Genomic DNA, 24,251 nt, shown 5'->3' with positions numbered 1-24,251 from the left:
CCCTGCCCATCCTCCACCAAACGGCCATACACAGACACAGACCGTGAGATGCATTCAGGTACAGGGGGAAGGGGTAAAACGCAGACCTCACGGACCTGGCGGATCTAAACCCGCACGTCCTTAAAAATCTGAGGTCCGTGCCGCCTGTAGTTAGTTTCTGGCTCTGACAGACCTCGGTGACAATTTAGCGCTGACGGATCCATCTCAGCATAGGGAGGGAAAAGTATTAGGATCCGTCAGCGCTACAATGTCATAGAGGTCTGTCAGAGCCGATTTACTGGGGCTGCAGGAAACCAGTTTAAAGGATTCGTTTTGGAGCCGCTCCAGCACTAGCACTAGTCTCTGGCTCCGACAGACCTCGGTGACATTGTAGCGCTGACGGATCCTAATACTTTCCCCTCCCTATGCTGGACGGATCCGTCAGCGCTAAATTGTCACCGAGGTCTGTCAGAGCCAGAAAGTAACTACAAGCGGCACGGACCTCAGATTTTTAAGGACGTGCGGGTTTAGATCCGCGAGGTCCATGAGATCCGCATTTTACCCCTTCCCAGGTATGAGAATGTGCGGGTTTAGATCCGCGAGGTCCGTCAGGTCCGCGTTTTACCCCTTCCCAGGTACGGGAACGTGCGGATTTAGATCCGTGGGGTCCGTCAGGTCCGCGTTTTACCCCTTCCCAGGTACTGGAACGTGCGGATTTAGATCCGTGGGGTCCGTCAGGTCCGCGTTTTACCCCTTCCCAGGTACTGGAACGTGCGGATTTAGATCCGTGGGGTCCGTCAGGTCCGCGTTTTACCCTTTCCCAGGTACGAGATGTATTTTCCTGTCCCGGGAGGACTTACAATCTTTGCATTTGATTTGTTAATAAATGTAATACAACAAAGAACAAACCCAAGGCAATAACACTACTATATACCATATAACCTGTCTGATAATTAGAGCTTGCAGTTTGCCTCACTCTAGCAACAAAGTGTAATATCACCCCACTTGCCACTGGCAGGAACGCCAGCAGAGGGTTCCAGCGCAACTACCTATGCTGGACATGTGACCGTTAGCTTTTGTCTTGATAACTTGGGTTTTTATTTGATTGCGACGTCTTTCTATCCAGCACAATCAGAATCTGGCTAAGATGCGGTACCATGACCTATGGTGCGGGCAGCAGCGTACTTCCCCCCCCCCTCTCTCATTTCACATTCCACCATGCTGAAAACATTACACTGGCCCTTAATCCAGTGGTTCCCAACCCTGTCCTGGAGGACCATCAGCCAGTCAGGTTTTCAGGATAGCCTTAATGAATATGCATGAGAGAGATTTGCAAGTAATGGAGTGACAGGTATGCAAATCTGTTCCACAAATATGCATGAGAGAGATTTGCAAGTAATGGAGTGACAGGTATGCAAATCTGTTCCACAAATATGCATGAGAGAGATTTGCAAGTAATGGAGTGACAGGTATGCAAATCTGTTCCACGAATATGCATGAGAGAGATTTGCAAGTAATGGAGTGACAGGTATGCAAATCTGTTCCACGAATATGCATGAGAGAGATTTGCAAGTAATGGAGTGACAGGTATGCAAATCTGTTCCACAAATATGCATGAGAGAGATTTGCAAGTAATGGAGTGACAGGTATGCAAATCTGTTCCACGAATATGCATGAGAGAGATTTGCAAGTAATGGAGTGACAGGTATGCAAATCTGTTCCGCGAATATGCATGAGAGAGATTTGCATGTAATGGAATGACAGGTATGCAAATCTGTTCCATGCATATTCATTAAGACTATCCTGAAAACCTGACTGGCTGGTGGTCCTCCAGGACAGGGTTGGGAGCCACTGCCTTAATCCACCCATCTAGATTCCCACCTTAGAGAGCAGAATGGAGGAGTTCCAACTCACTTTCAGCAACTGGAAAGCTTGGAGGCAGAGCTGGAGATGGCTTTCTTTCATCGCTAGGCCAAAAAGGTTTCCCTCTGCCCTCGATGACTCCCGCACAATGGAGATGAAGAATCATACACTCTATGGCGTTCAAACAAGTTGATTTACTAATACAAAAGGTTGACTCAAGACAATTCGTGTTTTGGCCACTAAGCCTGCCTCAGGAGTCTGAAATACCGATGGAAGCTGTTATCATAGGAAAATAAATAAGCTCTACATGAAAATCTGTGATTTTGGTGTTTTCCATATGGTGGTTATTTATATTCAGTCTTCTGAGGCAGCGCCAAGCAGCCGAAACACGAATCATATCAAGTCGACTGTTTGGCATTCATAAATCCACTTGTTTGAACGCCAAAGGCAGGGCTGCCCAAGTCCGGTCCTCGAGATCTACTGGCAGGCCAGGTTTTCAGGATATCCACAATGGACATGCATACCAAGAAAGCAGTGCATGCAAATCTCTCTCATGCATAGTCATTGTGGATATCCTGAAAACCTGGCCTGCCAGTAGATCTCGAGGACCGGACTTGGGCAGCCCTGCCATAGAGTATCTCTTTGTCTCCTCTGCTATTTTCTTGTCTGGCTTTGGATCTACAGCTGGATTGGTCTTGAGCTTGACTCCCACACCATGACCATAACCAGTACAATCCCTTCCTCTGCAGGGAATGCCCTACCACAACAACTTAGAGAAGAACAACATCTAGATAAATTCAAGACTAACTTGAAGACGTTCTTATTTTGTGACACTTTCGCCTGTCCTTAAAGCTACCTTCCTTTTCTTTTCTTCTCTATTTCCCTTCTTTGTTTTTTTTTTCTTTCTTTTCCTTCTCTCCTTCACTCCGCTGGTTCCAATTTATTTAACCAACCGCTTTAAAAAAGCGACCCTATCCAATATGTTTTCCCCCATTCTTCTCCAAAACATGTAACTTTTCCCCTCCTTTCCCTCTTATCCTCACTTTCATGTTAGTCAAGTTATGTTTTTGATGTTCACCCATCTGCTTTTTATATTTATGATTCTTTTCTCTTTTTATAATTTTATTGTAAACCGGCCAGATACCTGTTGATGGTCGGTATATTAAAAAGTTAATAAACTTGAAACTTGAGATATAAGTGCTGCTTTCACAGCTGATCTGAGAACTGGATATCTGATCTAGAGACCTTCTACACGGTGGTGGGCAGCAGTTGAGAGTGTGTTTTTTTTTTCTTGTGTACTTAGCACAGTAAAATAAGAACATAAGAAGCCTTACTGGGTCAGACCAATGGTCCAGCAAGCCCAGTAGCCCGTTCTCATGGTGGCCAATCTAGGTCCCTAGTACCTGGCCAAAACCCAAGGAGTAGCAATATTCCATGCTACCGATCCAGGGTAAGCAGTGGCTTCCCCCAAGTCTTTCTCAATAACAGACTATGGACTTTTCCTCCAGGAACTTGTCCAAACCTTTTTAAAACCAGCTACGCTATCTGCTCTTACCACATAACTGCATTGTGGCCAAAGCCTTCATTCATGCAGCAGCTCAGGGCTTAATTCTGTAGTGAGCATTAGAGAATTCTGTAGCAAAGTTCTTGCGATGTATCTATATAAACGTGCATATTTAGATTTTTATTTTTTAAATAAATAAAAATAGAATTGTCTGACCTTTATACATTTGGGTAACGTTCAGACTTTTTCACAGGTGGGGACTGGTGCAGAAAATAAAGGGGGCTAAGTGTGGGTGGAAGCCCAGGAATTGGGGGGAGGTAGGCGGAGATGATGCAGGTTTTAAAATGCGTGGAGGTGAAGCAATGATCTGAAATCAGGGTCAGAGAGGAAAGGAAAATGGAAGAAGGGTGGGGGACGCAGGACTATGGAAGGAAAAGAGGTAGGAGGATCCCCTATCTCATTCCCCCTCCTAACCGGATCCTCTCTCTAAAGACCCCCTTCTCCATATCTCCTTTCTCATACACACAGTCCCCTCAATTCTTACCCTCCTCGCTGATTTTGACCATCCTCTCCAGTCCAAAAGAATGACACGAAGAAACTATTGAAAATTTAAAAGATAAGCAATGAACAATGTTTGCATAAACCAGTGTTCACATTTATTTACTGTATCAGTGAAAAACATGGACAAATACATCACACCAGAAACTGATTTCCTTGTTCAATCTCTGTAATACTTGGGAAGTAAAGTTGTATTGAAACACCTCTCCCCCCCCCCTCAAAAAAAAAACCAAAAAAACAACCCCAACCTCACCAAGTACATTCTTCATGGACAGATAATGGTGCAAATATTCCACCCCCAACTGCAAGCAAATGAAAAATAAACCATGAGTCTAGGTGGAAAGAAGCTTCTGCCACGGTAAAAGCATTGGAACCGATCACGTTTTTAACATGTTTGGTATCTTTCTTTCCCAAGTTCTTTCAAGATATGTACATCCAACTCAAAACCTGGGTTTCCTAGAGCTGCGAGTGCAGCTCAGCCTCACTAAGCCATTGTAAATACCAGGTCACTGAAAATAAGATGCTATTGAAATGTCCTGTTTTGTTCCCAATTAAATGAATGACATTCGATTCGGTTTTGTTTTGAAAATGTAGCAGCAACCAGACCCTATAAACAGTGGTTCTCAACCCTGTCCTGGGGACCTCCCAGCCAGTCGGGTTTTCAAGATATCCGTAATGAATATGCACGAGAGAGATTTGCATACCTGTCACTTCCGTTGTATGCAAATCTCTCTCATGCATATTCATGTGGCACACGCAGTGAAAGCAGCCAAGAAAGCCTTGGACTTGTGGAGTGGCATCTTCTATATCTTGAAAAATTGAATGTATGGACAAGAAAACGCCTCCAAATTCATGAGGTGGTTTAGAAGAATCAGTGTATGCTAATATTTGTACATTCCTAGAGCTGAGGGAGGAATGGGCCTCACAGGAATAGATTATACATATATAGTTATCTTCGTGAGCCTGCAGGCCTATTTATCATCATCAGTGGATCCATATATACATACATTTATGCAGGATGATTGATTATGCTATAAATGTGTCTGTATTGAAAGCCATCTCGGAAAACGCTAGCTCTGCATTGTAACACCTTTACGGAAGCTCATACAAACCGCTCGAAATTGGCTCCCCTGTCATGAGAGCGGGTTAGACGCTTTCGATGAACACAGAGCTGAAGTATGAGCAAGCATCCGTCATTAAATTTGGGCTGATGGAGGAAATCCTGGCCGATCTATTTTTTTCTTGAATTTGTTTTTGGACACTTTGAGGAGGGAAGAGATGAGAATAAGTTGGGAGTAAGGGAGCTTACAGATTTGTAGTACAGTATTACATCAGAAGCATTTGTTATTTTGAAGTTTTTACTCTTGTAAACGCTGCTACTTATGCGTAAATGTTGTTCATATTTCAAATTAATAAAAATATATCGGAATCTAATCTACTCTTGGTACAGAGCCAACTCCCTCCCTACCTCGGATGCCCTGAAACCTCAGAACCAGCCACCAGACTACTCATGGAACAACAATGGTTCCAGTTACACGCTCTGTGATCCAACCCGCAGAAACTGGAAACTTAAGGCACATGCTTGGACACCAAAGTCTTAAGATGTCAGAAAAATCCTGGGACGGCCTGCTGCTTGCCCATCACAGAGGCGGACTCCCATACCACTAATGCCCGCTGCCCGAGCTCCAAGGAGGACCTGCTTATTCCTCTGTCTATGAATGCTGCGATCATAAATCCAGTCCTGCCCGCTCTCTGGCACAAAAGCGAAAAGAAACATAGAGAAATCACTTTTCAGCCTTGGAGCAGCCACCCTGAATAATAATCACCCTCCATCGAGGAGACCACTAACTGCACTGTATGCAGGATGTCACACACTGGTACAAGTCTCCTCTCCGTCTGCAAAACAATAAACAGGCAGTGTTGTGCACAAAACTAGGGACATAACATTTCTGCCAAGGCTCCGACTGCCAGAGCACCTTCTTATAGCAACTCAAAATGCTTTGTTCTCGCTACACTCATGCCAGCCCTCTCCTTAAGTCACTTCACTGGCTTCCTATCCGCCATGGCATACAATTCAAGCTCCTGTTGCTGACCTACAAGTGGGTTCATTCTGCTGCCCCTCAATGTCTCTCATTTCTCTCTCCTTATATACCTCCCAGAGAACTCCGTTCCTCGGATAAGTCACTCTTAGCGTTACCCTTCTCCTCCACTGCCAATTCCAGACTTTGTTCCTTTCATCTATGCCTGCAATAAATTACCTGGGTTTGTCCGCCAAGCCCCTTCCCTTGTTTAAAAGCAGACCGAAAGCCCACCTTTTTGATATAGCCTTCAATCCATAACGCTACTCCCCATTGCCTACCAACCCAGCCAGCAGATTCACCGTTCCCCTTAACTGTATCCACAATATCCTGTTTGTCTTGTCTGTTTAGATTGTAAGCTCTTTGGAGCAGGGACTTTGTGACTCTGTACAGTGCTGTCTGGTAGTGCTATAGAAATAATTCATAATAGTGAAGAGTTTGTCTTTGGGAACCAGAGCTGAGATTGTGATGTCATAATGCCTCATTCCACCAATAAGAGCCAACTTCATCAGTGATGTCACAATGGCTTCATTGTCCTGTACTCCCCTCTGACCTCCAACCCAGCCAGCAGATTCACCATTCCCCTTAACTGTAACCATGACATCCTGTTTGTCTGTCTTGTCTGTTTAGATTGTAAGCTCTTTGGAGCAGGGGCTGTCTTCTTCATTGTGACTCTGTACAGCGCTGCGTGCGTCTGGTAGCACTATAGAAATATAGAAATACCAGACAGCATGGCATATCACAACTCTCCAGTTCAATTTGAGATGTGAAAAAGTTTAGGTACTGATGCCAAAAGAGAAGAGGAAACTTTTTGGTTAAAATATTTTTGAAAGAATATGCTTCATGGTGTCTTATTACAATTCAAGAACGGGAACACTTATTGAAAACCGATACTATATCTTCATGGGAAATGGACTCGGAGCCCAATTTTCACCTGTTCATGCACGCACAGCTCACATGGGCTTCACTACACTATGCCTCGTAGCTGATACCTGCACGGGGGCACTCGTGTCTATTTTCAGTAAGGAAAGAAAAAAGCAACTGTTGCAGAAAGAAATGCACGGTCCAGGGGCTTTAAAGGATGAAACTACAGCATCGGAATTCTGGTTAACAGTCGTGATCACTTAGGGGCTCTTTACCAAACAGCGGTAAATAGCGCCCTTAGGTGGGTCGTTTCCATGCACTGAGGCCATTAATACCATACTATTTTTTTCATATTAATAGCTTTGTGCTAATTTTCCCAATTTATTTTTTAGTGCCTGGGTAGCTGCACATCTCTCCCCTCCCCAATTACCACAGGATGTCTCAGCACATCCCACGGAAAACTATTTCTTTTGCTGCAATAAGCACATGGTAGTGCTTACCGCAGCTTTGAAAAAAAAAAAAGGCTCCTTTGCTATGCATGTTCTACTCAATATACGCACTTGGGAGACTTCAATATCTTCTCTATTACTAGGAGATTAGGACTAGAAGGCATGTATTGAAGTTACTAAGTAGTAGATTTAAAACAAATACGAGAAATTATTTCTTCACTCAACATATAATAAAACTCTGGAATTCATTGCCGGAGAATGTGGTGATAGCAGTTAGCTTAGCAGGGTTTAAAACAGCTTTGGATCACTTCTTAAAAGAGAAGTCCATAAGCCATTATTACCCATTAATACCCATGTCTGTTTTATCATTCCCTCTGTGAGAAATTGCCTAACCCCTATTTGTCCTGTTTCTCTGTTTTAATTAGATGGTAAGCTCTACTGAGCAGGGATTATCTCTTACATGTTTAATGTACAGCGCTATAGAAATGATAAGTTTCAGTCATTATATAAACCAACTTATGCACCTTCTCATGATGACCCATGGAGATGTATGCAAAGGGAAGATTCATAGAGGGGAGAGATGCAAATTAAATAAGAAGTTAAAATATTAAACTGAACTCTAAAGCTTTGCAGAGGAATGGTTTAGCTGGTGATTTCCAGAATGCGGCTCTTTCTTACTTAATAATATGACACTTTTGCAGCTCTACAAGAGCAAAACTTTCAGTCAGACCAAAGACCTCTGTCTATTCCTGACCTGCTAACAGACCTCCATCTGCCCAGCCTAAATTTTTCCCATCTCACCTCAAAGCATTTTGGGAAAATTGGGGCCAAAAGTCTCAGCTGCCCCCTGGGATTGGCGTCAAAGAACCTGAATTGTGTTAGTATCAAAGACAGACTAAATTAACCAGATTTGCAATCAAAGGTTAGGCACACAAGAAAAGCTTCCTCTCAACCAAACTTCTGTCATGTACATGCCACGGCACTCTTGTAACTATCCCGAAAGATAGAGTTTCTTCCAAAGAGAGGAGAACAAAAGCAGAGAGCAATGCTGGGGTGAGTATGGCAAAGGAGGGGGGGTGGGGCAAGAAACAGAGACATCGGACGGAAAAGCAGGAGCTGGTAAGTGCTTGGGATTTTAACAGCTGCTGCTTTTTCTCTGTTTCACCCCAAAGGAAATGTTGTCATTGGCACGTCGGTGCCAAGAGCTGGCAAAATCCCTGCCGCTGTCATTTCAAGGTGTCGTCTGCATTTTTAAACATAAGGATGGCGTTGTAGATCTTGAGGGCTGGGCCCAGCTTCACGCTGAGGATCTTCACAATATCAGCTTGCGTCAGTAAGAGAAAAGCCTCTCCGTCGATCATCTGCAGGGAAGAAAAGGCAGACAAGTGTCACTGAAAACAAATACTTTCAACCAACCCCGAACCCAACAGAGAAAGAATATCTGAAACTGTGAAAGATAGAAGGATTCTTTCTGAAATAGAAGGCTCAAGGGGAGATCATATATTCAACATCTTTCTATAAAATTAAATACACTTCTCCCTCCGTATTCGCTGTGATAGGGGATTAACAGAACCGCAAATACAGAAAAAACGTGAATCACTTTTTCATATATTATCTGCTGTTTTCTATTAAAAACCATCGTGAATATGGCGAAACCGTGAATAACATGGTGGGAGACCTGGCCTGTTCCTGAAGGAGAGGCAAAACACGGTGAAGAAAGTGCCGGGAATTGGCGATTTTCGCTGTAAACGCTTGGAATCGGCGACTTCTCTATGCAAGCTGATGTCATTTGGGGGGGAGGAGCCAGCAAGCTAAAAACCGTGAATAATTGAAACCGCGATTGCTGAAACCGCGAATATGGAGGGAGAAGTGTATTATTAAACTGTGCAAGTGAAGGGCTTCAGTATTCACAACTCATTTACAGGAAACTCCTGTTTCAATCTGAGATTCACCCTGCAAGCCACTCTTCTCAGCATCCTGATATCTCTCAGTGCGACTACTCCTGGGGAAGGAGGTTTGGTCCTGCATAACGGAGCTCTGTAGAGTAGAGAATGACACGGTGACAAAATTCTTCACCGTTCCCGTCTCCGCGGATAACCGCGGGAAACCATCTTCATGTCATTCTTTAAGGAGAGAGAGAAGAATCAGAGTATGAATGGCCACAACCACTGACCCGCAAGCTTTGCTTTGAAGAATGCTGGTGTAGAAGGACTGAGGTTGAAACAGACACTGAAGAATGACAGTCTCTGGTCTCCAGAGCAGATATTGTGATGTCATAATGCCTCATTCCACCAGTGCCTAAGAGCCAATCACATCAGTGATGTCACAATGGCTTCATTATCCTTGGCTCACATAAGAATCAGAGTATGAATGGCCACAACCACTGACCCGCAAGCTTTGCTCTGAAGAATGCTGGTGTAGAAGGACTGAGGCTGAAATAGACACTAGAAAATGACATGGGATTATTTCCCGCGGTTATCCGCGGGGACGGGAACGGTGACGAATTTTGTCACCGTGTCATTCTCTACTGTAGAGCTTTTGACTATCCAGCTTAGTATGGACATTTAACGGAGATAAGTCCACCCTTCATTATATGAAGTACATAAGCTTATCTGTTTGATGATAAGGGGAGATTTTCCAGGAAGTTGGACCTCCCATTGACTTTGATACTAAGACACTTACAATCATATGAGAGAGCACACTTGGAGTGATATTATTATTATTATTAGTTTGATGTTCACTGTTGCTTTGAGTATGGCACACACTTGATAGGGTCCAAGGATGTTTCACGCTTAAGTTACCCTTGTGGGTTTTATGCAGCTTACAGCTCGGGAAACAGGAGCTTCCTGTAAATGAGTTGTGAATACCGAGGACCTTCACTTACACATTATTAAGTTAAATAATATTACATTTTATAGAAAGATATTGAATATATGATCTCACAGTGAGCCTTCTATTTCAGAAAGAATCCTTATATCTTTCGCTGAAAACAAATTAACCTCCCTCAGTAAGGTTCAAATCTGTCCTGCCACGATTGAGCAGAGATGGCAATTAAAACAGAGGCTCTGTCCACAAAATGGTTCCAGTTATTCTGTTTAAAACAGCTACAATACGTCCAAAACAGCAGGAGTGATTTTCAGTCAGATGCAACCCTAATAATGTGCAGGAACCCAGAACGTGAAAGCAAGGATTCAAGGATCAGCACGCACAAGAAACTAGGCCTGGAAAAACACATACTGAAGGGCTGGATTATGGTATATTTGCAATGGTGAAACAGCGGGAATCGGGTTGCAAGAAATGTGACAGACCGAATATACAGTTTTATGGAAGTCAGCATGGGAATGATGGGGCTGGGGGGCGGACTTTTAGATGGAAGAGCGCAGGTTGCTGCGGCTTGTCCTTTTGAAATCTCAGGACCCTTCTCAGGACCCCCTCCCCCCTCTCCACACCTCATCCTTGAACAGTCTGGCTTGATCCTCACAACCCGTCAAGTTCTGAACAAAGCTGAAGACCTGAAAAAATTAACAGAAGAAAATTGTAAACCCTACAGCAATGGCACAAACAGAAGGCATTTCAATTAAAAAAAAAAAAAAAAAAATCCTATTCTTTAGAAACAAGGGAACTTTTTGGCTATGAATCTAAATGATTACAAGTGGTTTCAGTGGGGACAGAAGAAAAAAAACAACAAAGAACGAAAATGAGAATTTCTGGATGAAGAAGCCTCGGGAAAATCAAAGAGCACAGGAGCACTGTCAAAGCCTGAAAGAGCAGGAGACTTCGATACGAGACAGAGCCTGAGCAGGCCACTGACTGACCACCATTCCCTCTATAGTATGAAGGAGTCTGCTGCCTCTTTTCCTACTGGTGGGGATGGAGGAGGCTAACAACAATCTCACAGGTTCAATTGCGTAGGGCAGACAAGTCCTGTAGGACTTCCAGTGGACCCGCGCGATTGAAACTTCAAGACTGTTGTGCTTTTCCTCAGTGGTAGGAGCTCGGGAGGTGAACTTTCGTGCACCGCTGGAAATGACACACTGAAGCCTTGGGAGAAATAATACCTGCTGTACGCTGCTAACCTGTGGCCAAAGTCCCCTCGGAGAATTAGCCATCCAACTTACTCAGGCAACAAGGGTACTGGAGACAATCCTTTGGGGAAGTGGAGTACAGGGTGATGTTATTTTTGCAAGGGAAGGCTTACTCCTTGCAGTGTGGCAAGGATCCGCAATGTTCCGTGTCCCGAGTAGTGACAGGTGGGAGAATGTCAACCAGTCATATTCTTAAAAGAATCCACCTCAGCCAACAAGCCAAGAAGGCACCATCCTCATTTCATAGTTTAGACCTTACATCTGATCCTAGCCAAAATAAAAAAAAGGTTAACAATAGCTAAAATCTGCCAAGAAAGAATAACCAAGGTGGCCTACCCTCTTCAGTCAAACTACCCAGGTGGTAAGTCAGAGATCTTTCAAACCTTTGGCAGCTGAGAAGGGGAAGCAAAGGAGCACTTAACCTCTGCTGGGGAAACAAAATACAGGGAATCCTCCCTCAAGTAGAATCCAAGTCAGATTCCCCATTGTATCTTCTGTATGTATTCCCGTGGGTTCCAAGTATGGACCAGGGCACCAGCTAGTGGTTCGACTTCCTTTGTGCTCAAGGCCCGTTTCTTGGATGGAAAACATTTAAAATGATAAAAACATAATGGAGCAGAGGAACCACCTAATGGTTATTGCGGTAGGCTGAGAACCAGAGAATCCCAGTCCACATCCCACTGCAGCTTTTTGTGACCTTGGGCAAGGCACTTAATCCTCTATTGTATCAGATATATACTTAAATTGTGAGCCCTTCAGGGACCTGAAAATTACCTAATGTACCTGAATGTACACTGCTTTGATAACCTTTGGGCCTGTAGGTAGTATATAAGAAATTAAATATGCATAAGTATTACTTGTAATATTAATTATGACACATCTCTAAAGGGACCACAGCTTAAAAGTCCCTTAATGTCATCACTGACACAAACGAATGAGGGAAGATGAGAGGAAATGTCTGACTGGGTGACAAAGTTCTCAAGGCCAGGAGACAGACTATTTAACCTGCTGGGTTTCTTCCGGTCCTACCCTGCTCTTGGTATCTTTGCTTACCTCTTCAGTGGTCCACTTGGCCACGGCTGCTGCCGTGATGCCAGCAACGCCTGGAAGGAGTTTGCAGTGCTGCTCCCAGCAGAGGGACAGGGAGCGATCGGGATGGGCAGATAAGGCTGACATAAAGAGAGACTGGTGCATGCTCTCGGAGGAAATGGCTGCAGATGAAAATCACAGTTTGAGCCAGATTAGAAACACTTTGTTCTCATTCTCTTATGCAGTCCCTCAGTGCTGCTTCATTCACCGATGCTCCCTGTCACCTTACCACTACGACTATTAATTATTTCTAGAGTGTACCACACATAAGCAGAGCTGTACAGAGTCACAAAGGAAATGGTCCCTGCTTGAAAGAGCTTACAATCTAAACAGACAAAACAGGCTAGGGTGGTGGGCAGTGGGCTATGGACTGAAGGCTAAATCAAAAAGGTGGGTTTTCAGTCTGCTTTTAAACAAGGGAAGGGAAAGGGTGTGACAAACGATCTCGGGTAGTTTATTCCAGGCATGGGGGCAGCTCGATTAAAGGAACGAAGTCTGGAATTGGCAATGGAGGTTATCTGAGGAACAGAGTTTTCGGGGAGGTAAGAGAGGAGAGATATTGAGGGGCTGCGGCATGGACACACTTGTAGGTTAGTAATAGGAGTTTGAACTGTATGCCGAGATGGATAGGGAAACCATGGAGTGATCTGAGTAGAGGGATAAGGTCAGTGTAGCGAGGTTGTCAGTAGATAAGTCATGCGGCTGAGTTTTGCACCGATTGTAAGGCCATTCAGTGGGAGACCTGTTAGAAGTAATCGCAGTAGTCTAAGCGTGAGGGTTAGGAGAGTGTGTGGACAAGGGTCTGGGTCATGTGCTCAAAGAGAAAGGGGCAAATTTTGGTGAATTTGGCCTCAGTTGCAAACTTTGGGTTAGATTCACTAAAGCACATTACCATGTTAATGCTAATAAAAATGAACACACAGTACATTAAACCGAGATTTTTGGGCCAAAAACATGGCCCAAATACGGGGGGGTCTCAGTTTATATTTGATCCTCCTTTCGATTATGGTGCTTTTTTTTCACCCTCCCCTCCCCTTCGCACCCGATGACCAACACTGCTATTTTCCACCCCTCCCGATGACCGACACTGCTATCTCTTCTCCCTCCTCCCCCACAATGACTGGCACTCCGTGTTCTCCACTACCCACTCGCCCCTGCCCCAGACCAACATTGCACTTATAGTCCCGATGCTCTGGAAACCCACACTGGCACTCTGTGCTGGGCTGCTGACTCCTGCCCTCTCTGCGATTCTCGAAGGGAGTCCAGCAAGCCTTGAGCATGCGCAGAAGCTCAAGGCCCTTCAGCCGAGCACAGAGCTTCGGGGCCAGCTTCCAGAGCATCGGGACTGTAAGTGCAATGTCTACTGTTGACGGTATAATGGCTACAGGTGTTCCCACCCTTCCACCTCCAATTCTGCTTCCCCTGTTGAAGAGGCACAATGGCACCAGGCTGAGGGATACTCCTCTTCAGACAGATCTTGTGCATTATTTGGTTGGGCTACAAGCTGGAATTTGCTCAACCTCTGACAGATTAGTTCGTGGACTCTACTTCAGGTCGCCCAGGCAAAGCGCTTAGGGTTTAAGCCATCATTCAGCGCTTGCTGGATATTCAAACTCTAGTGATCTAGGTCCTGGCAACTCAGCTTCAATGCCAAAAAATGCAAAGTCATGCACCTGGGCAGCCAAAATCCATGCAAGACTTACACCCTTAATGGCGAGATCCTGACAAGAACTGAAGCAGAACGAGACTTAGGGGTGATCGTCAGTGAGAACATGAAGACTGCCAATCAAGTGGAGCAAGCTTCATCCAAGGCAAGGCAAATCATAGGTTGCACACGCAGGAGTTTCATCAGCCGTAAGCCTGAAGTCATTATGCCATTGTATAGATCCATGGTGAGGCCCCACCTGGAATACTGTGTGCAATTCTGGAGGCCGCATTACCGTAAGGATGTGCTGAGACTGGAGTCGGTCCAGAGAATGGCCACCCGGATGGTCTCGGGACTCAAGGATCTCCCATACGAGGAACGGCTGGATAAGTTACAGCTGTACTCACTCGAGGAACGCAGAGAGAGGGGTGACATGATCGAGACATTCAAGTATCTCACGGGCCGCATCGAGATGAAAGAAGATATCTTCTTTTTCAAGGGTCCCGCGACAACAAGGGGGCATCCGTGGAAAATCAGGGATGGGAAACTGCACGGGGACACCAGGAAATTCTTTTTCACTGAAAGGGTGGTTGATCGCTGGAATAATCTTCCACTTCAGGTTATTGAGGCCAGCAGTGTGCCTGATTTTAAGGCCAAATGGGATAGACATGTGGGATCTATTCACAGAGAAAGGTAGGGGAGGGTCATTGGGGTGGGCAGACTAGATGGGCCGTGGCCCTTATCTGCCGTCTATTTCTATGTTTCTATGTTCTGCCCGACCTCTCGTGCTCAGGCAGTTACTCCATAAACTTTATCGTGCCAAAGAAAAGCTCAGAATATTGGAGGTCTATTCTGGATCTTCAGCCCATGAATGTGGCTCTCAAGATTCCCCGTTTCCGAATGGAGACCGTGTTTTCGGTCATTGCAGCAGTGGCCCCAGGAGAGTTTCTTGCCTCTCTGGATCTCGCACAGGCGGACTTGCACATTCCCATTTTCCTGGTCCACCGCAAATTTTTGCGTTGTCATGTTCTGGAACTGCATTGCCAGTTCTCGGCCCTGCCCTTTGGGCTGGCGACAGCACTCCGGATCTTCACCAGGGTGTCGGCGGTAGTGGTGGCTTATCTGCCAGGTCTCCACGTTCACCCTTGCTTGGACGGCTGGCTGATCAGACCTCCCGCACTGACCGAGGGATGGCACTCGGAGGAGCAGGTACTCCAGGTGCTGGAGGTCCTGGGCTGGATTGCCAACTTCGGGAAGAGCCATGCGACACCATCATGGCAGTCCTTTTCAAAACGGTGGAGGGCCGCATCTATCTACCAGAAGCCTGTAGGCAGAAGGTGTGCCCAGATTTCTTCCCTTCTAGAGCGGCCGGCTCCTTCGGCATGGGATTAGCTTCAACTTCTGGGATCCACAGTTGCCGTACTAGATGGAGTTCCTTGGGCGAGGGCGCACTCGTAAAAAGGCATTAACACCTTCTGTCTTCTACTAGATCTGCCTCTCTATGCAGCCTAGCATCCTTCTGGGTACATTGCTTCACATAGTAACATAGTAGATGACGGCAGATAAAGACCCGAATGGTCCATCCAGTCTGCCCAACGGCCTTAAGATCCTCCAACACTGTTACCCCAATCTTCTAATCTCTGTATGCACCAACTTACAGAGTACTACATAGACCGAAAAAGGTCATTTACATGGGTGTGTGCCCAAATATGCTCGTATATATAAATAATCAGAATACTGGGATTTATGTACACTCTTTCCATTTCAATTTCGGCAGCTCCTTATTGAATTACACCTCTACCCCATGTGCCAGAAATATGCTTAAAATGAACAACTGATAAACTTTACTTTCTAAATGTAAAGAAATGTGTCGCTTACTGTGAAAGTCTTCTTGCTGAATTTTCCGATACTTTGGTGGCCGCCCAATCCTGCCGAGGCAAGAGAAAGAAGTTCAAATCAAAATAGGGCAGCTTTACATTCTCCGAGGGGGACTTCTTTATGAAAACCTCTCCTTGATACAGATTGCCTGGTCAGAACGGCTTCCCAAAAAGCAAAGACTGAACTGAACCCGAGAGACAACAGAAGCAGGCTGAAGGATCTACACTAGAGAGTTGCGCAGGGGACAGAAATCCCACCCATCCCCACCCGTCCCCGCCAGGATCCTCTCCGTCCCCACCCGTCCCCGTCAGGATCCTCTCCGTCCCCGCCTGTCCCCGTCAGGATCCTCTCCGTCCCCGCCTGTCCCCGTCAGGATCCTCTCCGTCCCCGCCTGTCCCCGCCAGGATCCTCTCCGTCCCCACCCGTCCCCGTCAGGATCCTCTCCGTCCCCGCCTGTCCCCGCCAGGATCCTCTCCGTCCCCACCCGTCCCCGTCAGGATCCTCTCCGTCCCCACCCGTCCCCGTCAGGATCCTCTCTGTCCCCGCCTGTCCCCGCCAGGATCCTCTCCGTCCCCACCCGTCCCCGCCAGGATCCTCTCCGTCCCCACCCGTCCCCGCAAGGAATTACCTCCATCTCCGCCCGTCCCCATAAAAAGCAGCAATTACTTCTGGCAGGATCATCAATTCCACAGCTTCTTTTGTGTTTGCGCTGCTGTTTTCCTTGTGGAACCCTTTTTTTGTTTTCTGTTCAGGTAATTAACTTATAAACCTTCTCTTTTACTAAGGCTGACGTGTCCATTATATTATATGGATTATATTATATGGATTATATTATATGGATTATATTATATGGATGAACCCTGCTTCCAAAGCCTTCCATCCCCGTGGGAGTTCCGTTGGCTAAAGGGTGGTCCCCGAGGGCCAGACGGGGGTCCCCTTGGGAGTCCCGTGGGTTAGGGGGGATTCCCACGGGATCCCCGAGGGAAACGCGGGATTCCCGCGATCCCCGTGCAGACCTCTAATCTACACTTCTCCCTCTGAATCCGCGGGTTTAGAACTCATGAATTCGGCTATTCGCGATTTTGTGCCTCCTATTTTTTTTAAAGGCTGAATCTGATCCATCACTGCGTCCCGGACCTCCCTAGACCTTACCTGGTGGCCTAGCGGTGACACGGGGCAGGAGCGATCTTTCTACGCTCCTGCCCCTGTGCAGAGCTGTCATCAATAATGGCTGCCGTGAGTTCCCATGGTCTCACAAGACAACGGAAACTCACGGCAGCCATTTTTGATGACAGCTCTGCACGGGGCAGGAGCGTCCGGGACGCAGAAAGGGGGTGGGGGGTGGGGAGTCAGAGTCGGCCCTAAAAGTTATCTGTGATTTTCCATATTCGCGGGCCAGAGGGAGAAGTGTACTGATCTGTTCTGCCAGTCATGAAACCCAATTTAACTCATGATCGCAGGACAAGATGTTTTCTGGCCATCTCCTTTCTTTCATACTCATATAATCTGTGCTAGATCATAGGGATGGATGGTTTGATCTGCAGATCTCCTAAGGGTTGGGACTAGGAGTGGATAAGTGAAATTCATCAGGAACTAAACTGATGTTCTTACAGGAATACAAGTTCATAGATGGAGCTACAGCAGTGCCCTTGCAGGAATTTTCAGTAATGCCAGAAGCCGGATTCCCATGATACTAGGACCATATTAAAATACATAATAAAAATCCAAATTCAGGTGCTAAGATACTGCAGTGCTCTCAATTGTGTCTGTAGTAATGTTTTAATTGATAGACACTAAACATTTTCTGCAGCTCCCATCCTAAACCCTTCTGGCACATGTTGAGAAAGGTGAACCCCCCTCCTCCCATATGTGAACTACAGATGCTCTGACACGGCATCTTTCTAGTGTTACCTTCCATGGTGTCGTGACTTTTTCCGCTGAGAGAAGGCGATCAGGTTACGCTTGCGGAGTGAGGGTTCAGTGTCTGAGAGGTCAGCCTTCAACCGGCCCTGGTTTTTCTCTGCCAACGGGCAGCCCGAGAGGCAGTGATGGGCTGTGAACCTCCCGGTTACGTGCCCTGAGCCGTCACAGCCTGGGGTGGGGCATTTTCTGCAAGCAGGAGAGGGGGGTAGGGAGAATAAGGTAGACACAATGCCAAATGTTAACTTCAGAGGCTGCAACTTACATTAGAACTGCTGGAGGGCAGAAGCAGCAATTTGGAAATCTGTAGGGGGCACTGCAGAGCTCCAAGCTCTCATGCACACTCGAGGCAACCCATTGTCTCTCATCTGTATAGGGTGCTACTAGGTTTAAGGCTAGCCCTGCTTTTAGGTATTTGCATTTGATATTCATTTATTGGACATTACTTAATTTTCCTTGTTTAGTTGAGGTTTTTAAATATGCCACATACTACTAATACTACTGTTAATTATTTCTATAGTGTTACCAGACATAACACATCACTGTACACAGTCAAAAAGAAGACAGTCCCTGCTCCAAAGAGCTTACAATCTAAACAGACGAGACAGACAAACGGGATGTCATGGATACAGTTAAGGGAACAGTTAATCTGCTGGCTGGGCTGGAGGGCAGAGGGGAATACAGGACAACCAAGCCATTGTGACATCACTGATGAGGTTGGCTCTTATTGCTGGAATGAGGCAGTATGACATCAGAGGAGTAGGGTTAAGGATTGAAGGCTATATCAAAAAGGTGGGTTTTCAGTCTGCTTTTAAACAAGGGAAGGAGCTTGGCGGACAAACTTGGGTAATTTATTCCAGGCATAGGGGGCAGCTAGATGAAAGGAATGAAGCCTAGAATTGGCAGTAGAGGAGAAGGGTAGAGCTAAGAGCGGCTTATCTGAGGAACGGAAAGGTGTATAAGGAGAGATATTGGGCAGCAGAATGAACCTCAGCACTCTTTCTCCCATAAAGCCTCACCGTTTTGCATTCTCCCTGCCACATGTGGAAGAAAACACCAATCTTGCAGGCAGTGGCATAGCGAGGGTGCGTGGCATCCCTCCCCCACCCGCTAGCATGGCTTTGTAAAAGGGGGGATTAGTTTGCTAACAATAAAACCATGCCCTTTCTCTCTGAAAATCAATTGCAAAGTAGTAAGGGCCCCCTTTTGTCAAGCAGCGCTAGAGGTTCTTAGTGCATGCCGGCAAGGTAAGTTTCCGACACTCATAGGAACTTTATGAGCGTTGGAGCGTTTACTGGGCCGCTTTACGCTAAAAATCTCTTGCGCAGCTTACTAAAAGGGGCCCTAAGTGATTTGTACTCCGGTGAGCTGTTGAAAATTATTTGTCTGATGCATGGACAAGTGCTGCCCCCTGCTGGGCTCAGATTCAAAATTCATTATTTATTAAAGGTTCAGAGTAGTAATTTTCAAAGCCGTCTATGTATATAAATAGCAATTAATCCAGGTAAACTCACCGTATGAAAACAGTTCTGAAGTTAAAAATGTGTGCAGTGTTCCAAACCAGATCTACTCTTAGCCATTTAGGGGGAAGGCATTCTCACAGATCGCTATTTTATCTTCAAATTTATATCATATTATACTGTATTCCATAAAAATTCTACTAGTGTAAAAGTCCTTGGGGTACTTTGTGCCTGGGGAAAGTTTCAAAAAGGAGAGTAAACGTGCATTTTCCACATGAAATCTGGTGCAGGTAAAAAGTGTCAGAAACTTTACACCAAAGTGGGTAGTAGTCTGAAAACTGAGAAGCGTAAGAAGCTGCAAGTCAGTTTACTTATATACCCCCTTTTTACTAAGCCACGATAGAAGTTTTTACAGCAACCCAGAGCACACTAAAAGCTCCGACGCTACTCCGATGCTCAGAGGAATTCTATAAGTGTCGGAGCAGGGCTGGAGCATTCAGCACTCCAGGCCGCAATAGAAACCTCTACTGCGGCTTAATAAAAAGGGGGGATAGTTTTCAAACAGCTCACCTTTAGCTCAATCATTTCAATTTCTGCATTTCTAAGAAAGAAAAACATCCACATGAAAAAAAAATCTAGGAACAAAAACTAGTGTGAAAGGTATCAGGGGACCTCTGATTTTTTTGGCATTTCGGAAAAGTTTGAAAACCTATTTTTGTTCAACTTGCCTTTTCAAATTTGGTTACTTTGCAATCTTAAGAACATAAAAATTACCGCTGCTGGGTCAGACCAGTGGTCCATCAGTCCCAGCAGTCCACTCCTGCGGCAGCCCTTAGGTCAAAGACCAGTCCCCTATCTGAGTCTAGCCTTACCTGCGTACGTTCTGGTTCAGCAGGAACTTGTCTAACTTTGTCTTGAGTCCCTGGAGGGTGTTTTCCCCTATGACAGCCTCCGGAAGAGCGTTCCAGTTTTCCACCACTCTCTGGGTGAAGAAGAACTTCCTTACGTTCGTACGGAATCTATCCCCTTTCAACTTTAGAGAGTGCCCTCTCGTTCTCCCTACCTTGGAGAGGGTGAACAACCTGTCTTTATCTACTAAGTCTATCCCCTTCAGTACCTTGAATGTTTCGATCATGTCCCCTCTCAATCTTCTCTGTTCGAGGGAGAAGAGGCCCAGTTTCTCTAATCTTTCACTGTACGGCAGCTCCTCCAGCCCCTTAACCATTTTAGTCGCTCTTCTCTGGCTTTTTTATTTTAAGGCACATGTGTAAGTTATTTATTGTATGCTGTTATTTTAATAATCTGCTATGTTCTGTTTTATTATGTATGCAATGTTTTGTTTTAATTATGTCTGTATCATTGTTATCCACATAGATGGCTGATATGCGGGCTACAAGTGTTTTAAATAAATAATTAAATGTAACGACTATTTTATTATACATTTTTTGTATTTCTTCAATAAAATGTTATAACATAAATAAATAAATAAATTTAAGGATCAAGCAAAAACCCTGGAACTTTCTTCAGAAGTTTTTGCTTGCACAGTGGAATTTTTTTTCCCTTCCAGAATTTGGAAGAAATTAAACATACCTTATTTCAAATATGGGCTTGAAAAAAAATAATGGAATTTTTGCTACATAGAAACATAGAAAAAAGCAGCAGAAAAGGGCTATAGCCCACCAAGTCTGCCCATTCCAAGTATCCCCTCCCCTGAATTTACTCCCTTAAAGATCCCACGTGAGTATCCCATTTTCTCTTAAAATCCGTCACGCTGCTGGCCTTTATCACCTGGAGTGGGAGTCTGTTCCAATGATCCACAACTCTTTCGGTGAAGAAGTACTTCCTGGGGTTGCCATGAAACTTCCCTCCCCTGATTTTCAGCGGATGCTCTCTGGTGGTCGAGGGTCCCATGAGCCATAAGATATCATCTTCTGACTCGATGCGTCCTGTGATGTACTTATATGTTTCAATCGTATCTCCCCGTTCTCTTCTTTCCTCAAGTGAGTACAGCCGCAATTTTTTTTAATCTTTCTTCATACGCGCCCTAATTTGGTCCTGAACCCTAAATTCAGCTTTTAATGCTGAATCTGATGCAGAAGCCTTCCTACTTCTGAAAGGCATTCGTGTGTGCAAGAAGTCTTCACTCCCTTACTAAGAGGTGGACTTACCTGTACAGGAAATAACTGCTCCCCTTCCTGCTGGCGAGGGACACTCATTTGTGCAGGAAGTGGATTTTCTGTTGGTGTGTAATGGCAAGTTTCAAGTCTATTTAAAATGTCTCATACCGCCTAATCCAGGGGTGTCCAATGTCGGTCCTCGAGGGCCGCAATCCGGTGGGGTTTTCAGGATTTCCCCAATGAATATGCATTGAAAGCAGTGCATGCACATAGATCTCATGCATATTCATTGGGGAAATCCTGAAAACCCGACTGGATTCTGGCCCTCGAGGACCGGAGTTGCCCACCCCTGATCTAGACGAACACCAAACATAGGGGAGATGGGCAAGAGCTACAATCTTTGGAGAAAAGAAAACAGAAAAGGGAAAACCAATAGATAGGGGTCAAATGGGAAAGAATTGTTTAGTCCTTAAAAGGACAGTTACTATCCAAAAGCATCCCGGATCAAGAACGTTTTTAGTTTTGATTTGAATTGAGTTAATGAGGGCTCTACACGTAAGTAATTAGGTATAGAATTCCAGAGGGAAGGTGCAATAACTGCGAAAATATTAGATCTCATAGTGTAGGGTCATGAAATGGTTAACTGTTGTTTAAAATATTGCTCTGGTCTACATAGCTGAAGAAAGTTTACAATCTATTGACTTCATCTGCCTGAAATGTATGTCCCTGCCTTACCACATTGTAAGCTAAATAGATAAGAGTTTGAGCCATGATGTGCCCTGCCCTTCTGTACATGTAACATTTAGAAGTGTAAGATTTAGATAAGCAGAGAAATGAGCTAGTTTCCTATAGGACTATAAGTTGTACCCCTGAACCTATCATAAGTGCTGGCTTAGGACCAATAATAATTGTAGAACGTTATAGAAGTAAGAAATGAAAATTGTAGTTTTTGCATCTATTAGTTTGCAAAAAGGGCATAAAAGTCCGTGTATTTCCTGTTTCTGACACTCTAGTAGGCAGGCTATTAACTGCACTAGAGTCCCGGCATGCTGTGAATAAAATTTCTTGTACTTTCTTCACGCCTCTGACTTTGTGTGTCCAAGTGACCTTTCAATAGTGTTAATTAACTTGAAGGATGGTATAGTAAGGAGATTCTGCGTAGAGAATGACATGGTGGCAGTTACCCGCGGCTAGTCGTAGGTAACCCGCTGAAACGCTGGGGGGAGGGAGTGCTCACTGTGGACACAGGGACAAGTCCATCCACCACCCCGTAGAGTGGTGAATGTCCTTGTCCCCGCAGTTCAGGGAGGGAAGGCGTGCAGCCCCCCTCCCTCCCTCCTTCCCTGCGGCCAAATCTATCTCCCTCCCCCTTACCTTCGCGGCGCTTTAGTAAAGAAACTTACTGAAGCCGGTGAAGACTGCCTGCCTGCAATCACTTTTGTGTGGGCAGAAGCTTCTCCTCCGATGCAACTTCCGGTTGTGTCAGAGGAGAAGCTTCCGCCCACACACACGTGACTGCAGGCACAGGCAGGCAGTCTCCGCCGGCTTCAGTAAGTTTCTTTACTAAAGCGCCGCGAAGGTAAGGGGGAGGGAGGGAGATTCTTGGGTCGCTGAAGGGCGGTGAGAGGGAAGGGTGGATGATGCGGGGACGGGGCGGTGAAGGAGACAGCGGGGACGGGGACAGATTTTTTTTCCCCCGGGTCATTCTCTAATTCTGCGAAGAGTTTTGGATGGGCTATAAGGGATCAGGGTTGGTTCCTCAGGATTTTATAACTCATTCTGTATTTTACAGGTAGCCAATGTGCTTTGAATGGAAGAGGGGAAAGGTGATCGTATGGCAGTCGTCTCTGCAGGAAGTGATCACAAGGTATGCTCACCTGTGGTGGAAGCTGTACTTAGAGCTCTTTGTGTGGGTGATTCCCTTACAGCCCAGCGACGGACAACTCCCCTGACTGGGGGCGGTTGATTCTTTTGGCCCTAAAACAGAATTAGTAAGTACAAGTATAAATTCCTTGTGTGCATAGCAGGGCACAATCATTAGGCCTAAAGTCCAAAAATCAGGGCTTAAAGATCAGGCCCCTGGTATTTAAACTCCACCTTTGGTGTTTAAGGTTGTTCCCAGATATTCAGCACTGGGCTATTCGGAGCTGAATATCAGGATATCAAATGGCTGTTACAAATCGTTATCTGGGTTACAGAATGACACGGCGACAAATGTGTCCTCGTCCCCCCCAAGGAACTCAATTTCCTTGGCCCGTCCCCGCGAGTTTTATCACTGTCCCTTTCCTGTAAGCTCTGCCTTAACCGCACAAGCCTCGAACACTTATGATTTTCAAGTGTTTGAGGCTTGTGCAGATGAGGACGGAACTTGCAGGACTGGGGCGGGGACGGGAAAATGAGTTCCAAGGCAACCTCCCCGTTGGCAGCTATAGATTTGGCTCCTATGACATTTAGTAATTTTGCTATTGTTGCTTTGGAAAACTAATACCACTGGTCGGGAGTGCACTGAATAAACTCGTATGGGTAGTGGGCCAGCACTTACGGAGTGGGGGTTGAAGTGGATGTCCAGTTTTGGCACACCATCCCATAGGATGAATGTCCGGATGATCTGTATCAATCCAGAAATCATAGATGTGACTCCAGCCATCAAAGTGGATCTAAAGAGACAAGCAATATTTCCACAGGTTCACTGTACCTCCGAGTCTGGCAGTATGACATGTTTTGAGCCCTGAGGAAGATCCGTACTAAAGACTGAGCCTGCA

At 45.5% G+C, this 24,251-nt stretch overlaps 1 protein-coding gene across 12 annotated transcripts in view; it reads right to left on the bottom strand.

The window, feature by feature from the left end:
• Positions 1 to 7,675: 7,675 nt before the first annotated feature.
• Positions 7,676 to 24,251, bottom strand: part of L3MBTL1 (L3MBTL histone methyl-lysine binding protein 1) — a 64,472-nt gene continuing 47,896 nt past the window's right edge. For 8 of the 12 annotated variants that reach the window (XM_033914203.1, XM_033914208.1, XM_033914201.1 and 5 more), the window contains 7 exons: positions 24,032 to 24,146; positions 23,367 to 23,466; positions 17,904 to 18,101; positions 15,993 to 16,042; positions 12,434 to 12,591; positions 10,745 to 10,807; positions 7,676 to 8,656 (listed from right to left, as the gene is read on the bottom strand). In XM_033914203.1, the coding sequence (XP_033770094.1) occupies positions 8,522 to 8,656; positions 10,745 to 10,807; positions 12,434 to 12,591; positions 15,993 to 16,042; positions 17,904 to 18,101; positions 23,367 to 23,466; positions 24,032 to 24,146 (819 nt within the window). In that variant the 3' untranslated portion in view covers positions 7,676 to 8,521. Of the gene's footprint in view, positions 8,657 to 10,744; positions 10,808 to 11,417; positions 11,648 to 12,433; positions 12,592 to 15,992; positions 16,043 to 17,903; positions 18,102 to 23,366; positions 23,467 to 24,031; positions 24,147 to 24,251 lie in introns of those variants that run through there. The other 4 variants (XM_033914204.1, XM_033914211.1, XM_033914206.1 and 1 more) reach the window with 4 other exon arrangements.

The sequence above is a fragment of the Geotrypetes seraphini genome, chromosome 11 (genome assembly GCF_902459505.1).
Source record: "Geotrypetes seraphini chromosome 11, aGeoSer1.1, whole genome shotgun sequence".
Taxonomy (NCBI): domain Eukaryota; kingdom Metazoa; phylum Chordata; class Amphibia; order Gymnophiona; family Dermophiidae; genus Geotrypetes; species Geotrypetes seraphini.
The sequence above is the reverse complement of the archived record's forward strand: the minus strand, read 5'-3'. Positions and strand labels throughout refer to the sequence as shown.